Source organism: Peromyscus leucopus, chromosome 12 (assembly GCF_004664715.2).
Source record: "Peromyscus leucopus breed LL Stock chromosome 12, UCI_PerLeu_2.1, whole genome shotgun sequence".
Lineage (NCBI taxonomy): Eukaryota > Metazoa > Chordata > Mammalia > Rodentia > Cricetidae > Peromyscus > Peromyscus leucopus.
The window spans coordinates 64,775,915-64,787,947 of record NC_051073.1 but is presented as its reverse complement, the minus strand read 5'-3'; the positions used below and the strand labels follow the sequence as shown (position 1 = coordinate 64,787,947).

Here is a 12,033-nt window from a genome sequence, read left to right as displayed (position 1 = left end):
CACTCAGGAAGCAGAGGCAGGAGAATCAGCTCAAGGCCATCCTGACTACATAGCGAGTTTGAGGTCAGTCTGGGCTACATGAGAAAGGGGCAGGGGGAAGAGGAGGGAGAGGGAGAAAGAAAGGAAAAAGGAAAGATGAAATCCTCCTACAATGGAATATTCATAGGTGGTACAGCTTCGAGTGTGTCAATCATTTGGGTTCTGACCTAACCAATGAACAATCCATAAACTGATGGTCTTATTGGTAGGTGTGGGAAAGTAGGACGTGGGGGCCTAGCTGGAAGAAGCAGGTTCCTGGGGATGTGCCCTTGAACTGTCTCCCCTCTCGGTCTCGGTCTCTTTTTCCTCTTCCCCTCCTCCTCTCCCTGTATGCCCCCTCCCTCCCTAGCCATCCCCCACCACACCTCTACACCACGAAGCTCCGTCTCTTCATAGACCCACAGCAATAGGGCGAGCAACCACGGACTGAAACCCCTGGGACCATGAGCCAAAGCGAAGCTTCCCTCCTCCCCTTCCTTCCTCTCCCCGCCTCGGGTATTTAATGGAAACACTAACTAGCACAGTGAGTGTGTAACGCTGCCACACACATTTCTACAACTGCCCTTATCAGCACATGATCGTCTCCTATTTGTCACTAGGAAAATGTAAGGCAAAAACCAAATCAAGCCCAGCAAGTGACTAAGATCAGAACCACAAACAAGTTCACGTGAGAGTGTGGAGAACAGGCCCCACACACTGCCTGGGGCAGTTCTGAAGACCTGCCAGTCTACTCCTGGGTTATAGCCAAGAGACCTAAAACATGTCTACCCCAAAACATTCACAGCAGGCCTATTCCTAACGGCCCAAAGTGGAAACCCAAAACCATTATCAACTGATAACCACGTAGTATGGAATTATCCATACCATGGAATATTACCTAATTACAAAAGGGACAAAGAACTGGTGTGTTCCACTGTGGACCTGAAGAACGTTATGGTGCGTGAAAGCCAACCCCCCCAATCCATACATGGAAATAATTTTATATAGTCCATTTCCAATAAACATTCAAGTTGGGAATTTTTAACTTGTATAACTTTAGGGGCTGGAGAGATTGTCCAGTGGTTAAGAGCACGTACTGCTTACTCCTGGCAGAGGGCCAGACTGTGACGTCCACCGCCCGCCCTGAGCCGCTCAATGAGCAGCTCACAAGCACCTGCAACTCCAGCTCCAGGGAGATGCAACCCCTCTGGCCTCCAAGGCCTCTGCACTCACATGTGCACAGCCACACACAGACCCATGGATGTGTACATAATTAACTTTCTGAAGATTAGGGGAGAGTGTGATGGGCGTGGGCGTGGGCGTGTGTGCTATGGAGCGCATGCGGAGGTCAGAGCACAAGTCTCTAGAATGGTTCTCTCCTCGCACTTTACCTGGGTTCTGGGAAGGACACTCAGGCTGTCAGGTTTGCACAGCAAGCCTTCCTCCTGCTGAGCCTCCTGCTGGCCCAGAATAAGGAAGTGGATGAAGCAGCAGACCAGCACTCCTTCCTGGAGACTGAAGAGGGAAGGAGAAAGGGGAGGGACCGGTAATGAGCACTGGGTTTCTTTCTGAGATGATGAAAACGTATGGAATTAGGTCATTGAATTGCTTAGCTTTAAGATGATGTATCTACAGTATCCCTTATTTAGCTGTGCTGGTTTGAATGAGAATGGCCCTCATAGGCTCGTATATTTGAATGCTTAGTCACCAGCTGGTGGACTGTTTGAGAAGGGTTAGGAGTGTGGCCTTTGGGAGTAGGCGTGGCCTTTAGGAGCAGGCGTGGCCTTTGGGAGTAGGCGTGGCCTTTGGGAGTAGGCATGGCCTTGCTGGAAGAAATGTGTCACTAGGGGTGGGCTCTGAGGTTTCAAAAGCCTATGCCAGGCCGTGTGTGTGTGTGTGTGTGTGTGTGTGTGTGTGTGTGTGTGTGTGTGTGTGTGTGTGTGTCTGTCTGTGTGTCTGTCTGTCTCCTTTCAGAAAATGGCTTAACGGAGAATCCAAGCCAAGACATCTGCATCTATACATGACTCGCACGGAATTTACAAATCACATTTATTACATCATCTGTATGAGTTTTGCCTTAGGATTTCGGTACAACTTGAAAATCATCTGGAGTTTATTGCACTTTGCATTTGTTAGTTTATGCTATCACAAATACTTGACAAAACCGATGTAAGGAAGGACAGGTTTACTTTGCTCATGTCATGGCGGGGAGGCATGGAGGCGTGGAGGCAGCTGGTCCCATCACCTCCGCAGTCAGGAAGCGGAGAGGCACGCATACTGCTCAGCTCACTCTCCTCTTTGTATCCAATCCAGGACCGCAGCTCATGAGAAGGTGGGACTTACAGGCTCAGGCAAACCTTTTGTGATGCTCTAATAGACATATCCAGATGTGTGTTTCCATGGTGATTCTAAACCCTAAGCTGGCATCAATGTTAACCATCACACACTTGGTGCAACGCTACACAAAATCCTCCCTACAGCTCCACGATAATAAAATCTACCATGAGAGACACACTTTGGCACACACACTACTCTGGGTACTTTCACAAGAGCGTTACAAATTAAGAGTGTCCCCACTAAGTCATCTGAGAAAAAGTGACCGTTCTCTAGATGCCAGCTGGCCTCAGGGCTGCTCACTTCAGGACACACTTCTCCGACTTGTTTCCCAGACTGTCCTAACTGTGAAGTGCCTGCCGCGGTGACAAGCCCAAGCAGCAGCTGCAGCCTCAATGTCACCTGTCTGCCATTAGCTTTATCAAAGAGACGGCCAACTCCAGGGCCATGATGCTCAGGCTTCTCTCAAGTCCAAGCAAGAGCTCCTTTCAAGCCACTCTAGTTTGAGGGGGTTGCTTGTTTCAATGCTGGGGACTGGAGCTGGGCCCTTGCCTAGGCAAGTGCTCCTCCATCCTCAGCCTGAGTCACGCAGTTCTGCGTTGACTATAAACACAGCCCCAGGAATACCTCAGTCCACCCACACATTTCCCTGGTCATTCCTAGTGACACTTGAGCACCTGCCCAGGACATGCTGAGCTCTGAAGAGAGATCCCTGCAATCTCTTCAGGATGTCTTGGATTTGGTCCTCTTGGCAGAAGGCTGGGATACTCCAGGAACTGGGCTGAGACCATACAGGTGACAGAGAAGAAAGTCCTGGCATGGCTGCAGCTCGCTGTTCAGGGACAGGAGCCACCACAGGACCTCTTGCCCCCCTCACACCCCTTTCCTCCATCATGCCCACAGGCTCCTACTGCAGATGAGCGATGATGCTTGGCTCATGACGACTGGAGAAACAACTGCCCTGGCCTGCTTCCCCTCCCATCCAAGCAGGGAGGGTAGTGGCTGTCCTGTCTCTCATGTTGCCAGCTAAGGGGCACTGGCCATTTCTGACCCAGGAATGGGGGTATCATTTGTGAGTTCCCCAAACCTGACAGATGAAAAGGGTAAGGCCATCCCTGCCTTCTAGGAATATTCTAGCAGGAGAGAAAGGCTACAAACAAGTCCATGGGTCAGTTACTTTCTCAGACATCCGGGCACACTGGCACCTCAGCCCCCTCTCCCAGTCTCTCCCCTTCTGTCTCTGCTCCCACATCTCCTCACCAGAGAGCCTTCCCTCGCCATCTCCACACGACAGCCAAGTCCCCACCCTGGACACCTGAACCCATTCTAGCTCCTTGTCCTGCTTTGCTTTTTCTCCATGAAACTTACTCTCTTACCTGGTTATTTGTTTAAAGTCCGTCCCCCGCACATTTCCAAGACTCCAGAGTGAGAACTGGGGGGTGGAGGGAGGGGGAGGGGGCTGTTCTGGTTCAGAGGGACCCAGCCAGAGCAGTGCCGAGCCCAGAGTGAGCGCTCTACATCTGCCGAATCGATGGCCAGACAAATAAGTATGGGCCACAAAAGACACACCCCGGGGACAGGAAAGACGGGGATGCTTTGGAACGGGCTCAGAACAGGCACGGTGACGCTGGAGTAGACGGCCTGGCGACTCGCAGGAGAAGACTACAAGGAGCGGTGCACCCGAGGGTCCACACTCTGCAGGGGTGGGGCTGCCTTCCAGGTCTGTTCACCGTGCTGATTTTTCCAAGAGGACAGCAGAGGAGGGCCACACTGGAAGGCTGGATCCAAGAGCAAAGCCACAGAAACACTGGGCTAACACAAAGCAACAGAGATTTGCTAGTTCAAGCTTCAGCGGCCATCCTGAAGCAAGAGGACGGGGCTTACCCTAGGGAGGGTGAGAGAGTGATCCAGAAGGAACCTCATATCTGCTGAGGCTCTCAGGCCAGCCAGAAATGCCTCCCTCCAGACTACTTAAATGAGAAGCCAGCCCGAGTGCGGTTAAGCTGGCTTCCTGTCAGACCTTCCTGGTGTGCCCTGTCGAATCCGATACAGCAAGGAAGGCTGATGAGAGAGCTCGGTCTTACCTAGCTGTGATGGCGCACACTTAGAACCCCAGCACCAGGAGACTAAAGCAGCAGGATTTTGAGTTCCAGGCCATCATGGGCTACAGAGCCCATACAGAAAGGGGGAGAGGGGGTCAAGGGTCTTGACCTAAGTTCTACAAATAAGGGATTCCATTTGACAGGGGGACAAAGGGGCTCAGAAGTAGATCCACAGACAGGGACACCCCCTTTTCAGGCTCTAGGATGATAAGCTGGAGGAAGAAACCAAGGCCTGCTGCCAGGGGTCCAGGATGCTGGATGTGCCAGGGGCATGGGAAGCTTCAACAGGAATGATATGGTAAAGGGGCACGGTGACGTCAGGACCGCTCCCCACACTGGCGAGGCGGCTGGGCCGGAAGGGAGCTGTCAGTCAACAGGCAGAGACAGCGGCTTTATACCAGGCGCACTGCTCCCAGGGGCGGGCCGCGGAGGCCAGGGAGCTTGGGCTGACTCTGAAGGTCAGCAGGAGAGCATCAGGCTCACCCCAGGAATGCCTGCGCCTCTCCATCTAAACGCACACTCTAGGCACCACCCAGGACGTCTACCAGGGACTGGGGAACGACACAGGACAGTCTGGATTTTTAGTGAGCACATGCGACTCTTGAGGAGTAAGAAGATGGACCATCCAAGCAGCTCCTACACTGGTGGTACCTGGGACACGGCAGGTCTAGATGTTTAGTTACGAATACTTCCACAGGAAGAACATAAAAAGCTAACAAATTCTTAAAATTTTTTTCTATGATAGTCAAAATGAGATTTTTCTCATTTTGTGTAAAGTAAGTGAATTTTTACCTAATATCTATTTAATTAACCAAAACATAGCCCAAGTTACTAATAATTTTCTCTATCTATTTCCGGTGTTTATCACTTGAAGGTGGCCTGGGAAGGCAACTCTGAGCATGGACACAAGCCCTTTGCCAGCTCACTATAGCTTTGAGGATATCTTGTGGACATGACGGAGTCCCAGGGTCCTCTCTGGGACAAGCCCCAGGCTGTTTCTGGAAGGCTGTGTGCCAAGGATCCACTCCCTCTGGTTCCAACACAATATCCCCTGGAGTAAGCTGTCCTCTGACCCTTGTCTTACAAGAGAAAGGTGACCTTTAAAGGGGAGAAACAGTAGCCCCGATGCTCTGCCCCCTTAGGACCTCCTCAAGGCCAGTCACTGCCCAGCGGCCTTGGCCAGTTTCTTTACACTTCTCCTGCCTGTTCCTGAAGATCCCTTCCAGCTCACATGACCTGTTTGAGAAGTTCTGACTTTCTTCCCCCTAATCCATGCTGAAAGAAATAATCCCCTGTATAAGAAATAATCACATACAGAGAGCATGGTGAGAGGCTAGGGACATGGCATCTAGAGACATCAGGGCCTGCGTTCTTAAGCTAGGGGTGGGGCTCAGCGTTAGAGCACCAGCCTACCACTCCAGACCTGAAGGACAGAGCTGGAGCACACTGCAGGCAGAGGAGCAGGCAGGAATGAATGGCTTGTGGTGTGAGGAGCATCCAAACCTAGGAAGAATTAGATCACAGGTAGTGAAGCAAGCCTGCATTTGGGGAGAGGGACTTTTTATCACAGAGACAGGATCACAAAATACGAACTCATGAGCAATGAGAGCAATGGGACCCCGAGATTGATAAACCTTTACCTGCCCACTGCTGTGTTTAGAACAGTGGTTCTCAACCTTCCTAATGCCGCAACCCTTTAATACAGTTCAGGTTGTGGTGACTCCCCCCCACCATAAAATTATTTTCGTTGCTACTTCATAACTATAATTTTGTTGTTATGAATCATAATAATGTAAATATCTATGTTTTCCAACAGTCTCAGGCGACCCCTGTGAAAGGGTTGTTGGATCCCTCAAAGGGGTCACGACCCACAAGTTGAGAACTACTGGGTTAGAACCACTGGCCCACACTTCCTCAACGGGGAAGGTGGCAGTCCCTTCAGGTCATCTGCAGCAGCCCACGAGCTTTGCTCAAGGACTCGTGGCTGTCCAATGGGCCCCACAGAGCAAGAAACACCATATTTCCAGAGCAGGAAATATGGACTCCAGGGCCGGATCCTGATCTTGAGGCCACCTGTGTGGCAGGGCCTCTGATGGGACAGTGACTTGACATGGCACAGCCCAGCAGGAAAGGACCAGCAGGGAAAGGGTGAAGACATCCTCTGCAGACCTCCAAGGAGCTGATGGTGTTGGAAGAGGGGCAAGACTCATTATGGAGAAAGCACTCCAACACTGGGAATGACGTGAGCTTAGGCTCGCAGGCCGGAAGGCAGTTGTGTGTGACCACAGCAGGCTACAGCTGGGATGAAGGGAGGGAACAGATCTGGAAATGTAGAGACCCAAGATGCTACCCCAGCAGGTGGCCATAACTGTGCTGGTCTTCAAGGTGACCTGGTAAAATCCAAGAGATGCCTAGACTGGCCCTATGGCCTTTTCTCTGAAATAGTAAAGTTTCTCCCATGTCAGAGTCCTGAGGATCAGACAGGGACATGCTGAGTTAGCTCTGGAAATTCCAGGTAAGTAAAGCAGGATGGGTTCTGGAACACCTGGTCAAAATGGGAAGCAAGGGCCCTTCCAGCCGGAAGCTCCCAGACCTCCCACAGGATGAAATCCAGCCCAGGTACCCTTTCCTGACCACAGCAGTTATCCTGATGGACACATCTGTCCAGTGCAGAAAACACATCTTCAATGCTCCGAGGAGAAGCAGAAATGGAAGCTATGAAGGATCAGGCATGGAAGTTTCCTCAAGAGGGAAGAAGGGACATTCTGGGCAGAAAGGATAGCTGTGTAAGGCCACGTCAAGAGAGTCAGGAACCCAGGTGTGGTGACACACAAATAGCGTAGCACTCAGGAGTATTGCGACAAGTTTGAGGCCAGCCAGGTCAGTTTGGACTACCAGTGAGAGCCTTAAAAAAAAAAAAAAAAAAAAACAATACAGTTAGGACATGAGGTGACCAGCACACCTGTAATCCAGCACTCAGGAGACTGTGAGTTCAGCTCCTAGCCTGGCCTGCATAAAATAATAAAAAATAAAACAAAATGAGGATATAGGCACATTTCTGGGAAAGAGAGGTGAAGTCAAAGAAAACCAGGCTGACAACAGAGCCTCCCCAAGCATCGGGAACACGGCACCGTAGTCAACACCAAAACGCCATGGACCCACCCCTGAAGCCAGCATGGTTCTGCCAGCGGCTCCCGACAGTCACCCAGCTGGGTACAGACACAACAGGGCATGCTGTTTTTGCCTCACTGCCCTTCTACCAACATCAGGCTCCATCCTTTAAGATCACCTACTCCCTTACTAGTCAGACTCTGGACCCCCTCTGCACAACCTCTGGGTCAAAACAGGGCAAGTAAGTGGATGAAGGAGGGTAACGGCGAGCGCACGAGGTCAAGAGCCCGATCCTGAACACGCAAAGGCGGGTGATAAATCAGCTGCAGGGAAGGCAGGCTGGTCGGCCCATATCAGCATCTCTTAGCGCTTTCTCTTCCTCTTGAGGAGGAACCTGCAGCTTATCTAACTGGTTCGTGTCCTTAAGGGCAGGAAGGAAAAGGACACAGAGAGGACACGAGAGGGTTTCCACCAAGAACCGAAACGACTGCGATACCCTGAATATTACTGAGAAATTCCAGTCTAACCTCGATACTTCTAGAGGCTTCCCCAAGACCCCGTCCAGCACTCTTAGCTCAGGATGATGACTACTAGTGTCTTCAAAATGAACAATTCCATCCTCAGAAGCCAAAGAATACTGAAAGGAATGTAGACTGTCAGGGCACTTCTGACCGCTGTGAAGCTAGCAAAACGGGGCAGGCTGGTTCTCCAGCGAATGAAGCGGTGCTGAATGAAGCTGGAGGCGGACTAGCTAACACTACAGGTCCACGTCTGCTTGGGCTGAGCCCGTCTGGCTCTAGGACACGCCCCCGGGCCCGATTTCCAGCATGCTGGGCATGCATGTGCAGGGCAGCAGGGTGGAGGGACTCGGACCGACCGCCGGCGTAGGAAGCGGACAGCGCTCGCCGGAGCCCAAGACTGCTCCGAGTACACACGCGAGCCACCACCCACCGCTCACCTTGCACTTGAAGCCGGCGGCGGGCGGCAGGAGCTCCCGCAGCAGGGCCTTGGCCACCTCGCGGCTGGCCTCCTCGCTCACGAAGTGGAGGTTGAGCACCTCGTGCGCCTCGAACTTGGCGAGGCGCAGCAGCGAGCGCAGCGCCACTCGGGCCTTGGCCTGCAGCGCCGCGTTGTGCTCCGCCTTGGTGAACATCATCAGCAGGTGGTAGTCCACCGGCGCCGGCGCGCCGCCGCCCTCCAGGCTCTTGGCCTTGGCGCCCGAGGCCGGCGCCGCCGAGCCCCGGGCCGGCTCGAGCGGCCCGCCCGGCGGCGTAGGCGCGGCGGCCCCAGCGCGGGCCTCCTTCAGCCTCTTGGTGGCGCTGGAGAAGGTCTCCCGGCCCGAGCCCAGGTAGTAGAAGGCGCACACCGCCAGCGCCGCGGCCAGCAGCAGCGCGCAGTAGTGGGAGCGCACGGCGCCCAGGCGCGCCATGGCCCGAGCGCACGCGCCGCGGAGGAGGCCCATGCGCCCGAGCCGGCGGCCCAGCAGCGGGGACCGCTCAGCCCGGCGCTCCGGGGCCCCGAGCCCGGCAGCCCGCGGCGGCCATGGTGGGGGCGGGGCCGCGCTGCCCGCAGCCAATCCCGAGCCTGGGTTGCCTGAAAGGCGGGGCCGCCGCAGGCCCCTCTAGGTCCTAGGTTCCGAGGGATTCGGATGGAGATGGCCCCTTCCTATTTTGGCTGCCAGGCTTGAGACGGGGCAGGCTGAAGGTTGGAGCCTGGGATAGGCCAGTCGGTCCTAGCTACTGCTGGTAAAGTAAATGCTGAACTCAAAAAGCGCTAACTTTGCTCTCTCCACGTTTTCTCTTATTGTTTTTTAGAAGCTTTCGCTGCCTCCTCCGCCTTTTAAGAAACTAGTTGCAGCCAAATCATTTAAACCAGAAAGTTCTTTCCTGTTTCCCACAGAGGCTTACAACACCCCTAATGAAAATGTCCTCGCCATCCCACTTCGCACCTCTGGGATAACCCAGAGAATATGGGTGGCCAGCAGAGGGACCTCACTGTCCAATCATCAGAGTCCCTTCAGAGAGCCCCCGAGGAGCATCGATATTGTTTAATAGGCTTCAAACACTCAGCAGAAAGCCTGTTATGTCCCAGAAAGTTTTTTGAAAACTTTTTAACTGCGGCATACTGAAGTAGCCTAACTAGCCTGTAGCCATTTTAACCTTAATCAGTCAGACAATACTAGAAGGACAAAAATTCATTCACTTCAAATGAATTTCTAAGACTTGACGATACACTAATAGTTCTGAAGTAAACTTCTGCATGCTGGAAAGAGGCTGAGGTGAGAATGCACGAAAAATCCACACTTAGGCCATGCCGCTCTTTCCGTGTGGATGGCCCTCACCTGTGCTAGCATCAAGTCATTTCCACCTCCACCCTCTTCCATTGGAGCTGAAAAGCACCCACCATCTGAAATAGGCCCGAGGGACCCCAGATGGCAAAATGACAGTTGGTAGTCATCTGATGCTCACAACTCCATGATATGCAGGTATTTACAAGTGACAAAAACATGGGATTCCCAGAGCATAAATCAAGCTCTGCACTGTGTTTTCCAAAGTCTCCAGGGTTGGGAGACATGAGATGGGAAGTCCAGGCCAGCTGTACCACTGCAAACTATTACACACCCAGAAGTTACTTGGTTGCTCTGAGAACGATTATGCTGGGATATAAAGTGAAGAGCTTTATATTACTACCACCACAGACATGAAAGACAATAAATTTTTGAAAGTGCCTCACACGGAAAATGATTTTCCAGAGACATTAAATGTATCAAAATAAGTGTAAATATCCAACAGACATAAAAAAAATTAGTAACCATAACTTTCTGGGGTATTTATACATACTATCCCAAATCTCTAATATTGCATGTCTAAATAACATAATTGTGCAATTTGTGCTTTTGAGTCCCCACCCATACCATCAATGCAGGGTCTTTCCTTCTGACACTTAGTCTACATTTTTTTCAACTAATGCTTTTAGACATCGAGTCCTTTAATTCATGCAAAAGAAATAAAGCAACTTAAATTTTACCTAAGAAGTCAGTAAATACTCAAATACTCTGAACAAAATCTCCACGGCCTGATGTCTGCTATACTGAATGAACCTCAACTTGCCAAACCAACCATTTTCATTTCAGGAATTTAACCCTAAAAAGATCATAACATGCTACAATATCTCCTCCGAAAGTGGTAGCCCATCATGCCTTGTTCTATGCCCATTAGGAAAATTGGAAGTTGTGCTTCCCTGAAGTATACTGCTGACAAAAACCACAACAGTGGATTCGTGGCAGCCACCGAGTTACTAAGCTGACCTAGCATACTTGCTGACCGGAGCTCAAGCGCACCCAGGATACAGCGCTGAAGAAAGCAAGGCCCTCCCCTTACACAGCACACCTTCTAGCCAGGAAAACAGCAGGTGAAAAATACTGCCAGCTGCTGAAAAATACTCCCTTTTCCCAGTGCTTGGGTGTATCGTAATATACCCATGTGAACAAAAATCCTGTTATGTACAGTAGCTCTAGAATTAAGTTTAACTTTGGCCAAAATATATTTCTCACCAGCTAGTCTTTCCTGTAGAGCACATTCCATATCTACTTCAGACCACGGATTATAGTCTCTAAACACCTTCATCTAGTGGTACGGACTTGAACCATCCTCAGTGACTCTATACAGCCACCTGTACACTACCTAGACCATCTTTCTTTCTGAATAGACTCAAAAGAACACTAGATACTATTTTTTTGATAAAAATATTTCCACTACTGAACAAATATCCAATATACTGAACAAGCCTTAAAAATCCTTACCTATCAGACCAGCATTTCACTTCTAGAAATTTATCCTAAGGAAATAACAACATACTAAAATATTTAGCCATAAGAGGTCGGGGGGGGGGGGGGAGCCTGTAATCCCAGCAACTTGGAAAGCTGAGGCAGCAGAGTGCCTGTGAGTTCAGAGCTAGCTAGTAGGCTTCAGGCTGCCTTGCATGGTTGTGGTTCTGTGTGACTGAGGTCCTACCTCCTCAGGATGGAATATTTAGCTCTAAGAGCTAGATTTATGATATTAAAAGGTGGGAACTGAGTGATCGTCAATGAAATGCTTAGGCAAGTAATATAGTGCGGTCATTAAAAGTGATTTATATTCAGAGGTAGGTGGATAGATCTCTGATTTCAAGGCCAGCCTAGTCTGTCGAGCAAGTTCGAGGCTGTTTCCAAAACAAACACACAAACAACTGGTGTATTCAGCAACTGCATGTGGATAATTTTTTTTAATGTAGAGAAAAACCTATAAATTTAAGAGACTTTTAGCCAACTGCATTGTGTGAACATTTGTGGACTGACCTGGGAAAACCATATTTGAGACACCTGGAAAAATGGCAGTTCTATGCAATTTAGGGAGGGAAAACATTGTTACACAAGACCCTTTCAGAGACTCACACTGAATGATCTGCTGGTGAAATGTTTTGAATTTGG

At 50.7% G+C, this 12,033-nt stretch overlaps 1 protein-coding gene across 1 annotated transcript in view; it reads right to left on the bottom strand.

Annotated features, from left to right (window-relative positions):
- Xxylt1 (xyloside xylosyltransferase 1) overlaps positions 1 to 9,119 on the bottom strand; it is a 145,481-nt gene extending 136,362 nt beyond the window's left edge. The window contains exon 1 of the mRNA XM_028894051.2: positions 8,524 to 9,119. Within this exon, the coding sequence (XP_028749884.1) occupies positions 8,524 to 9,027 (504 nt within the window). The 5' untranslated portion in view covers positions 9,028 to 9,119. The remainder of the gene's footprint in view (positions 1 to 8,523) is intronic.
- Positions 9,120 to 12,033: the final 2,914 nt, after the last annotated feature.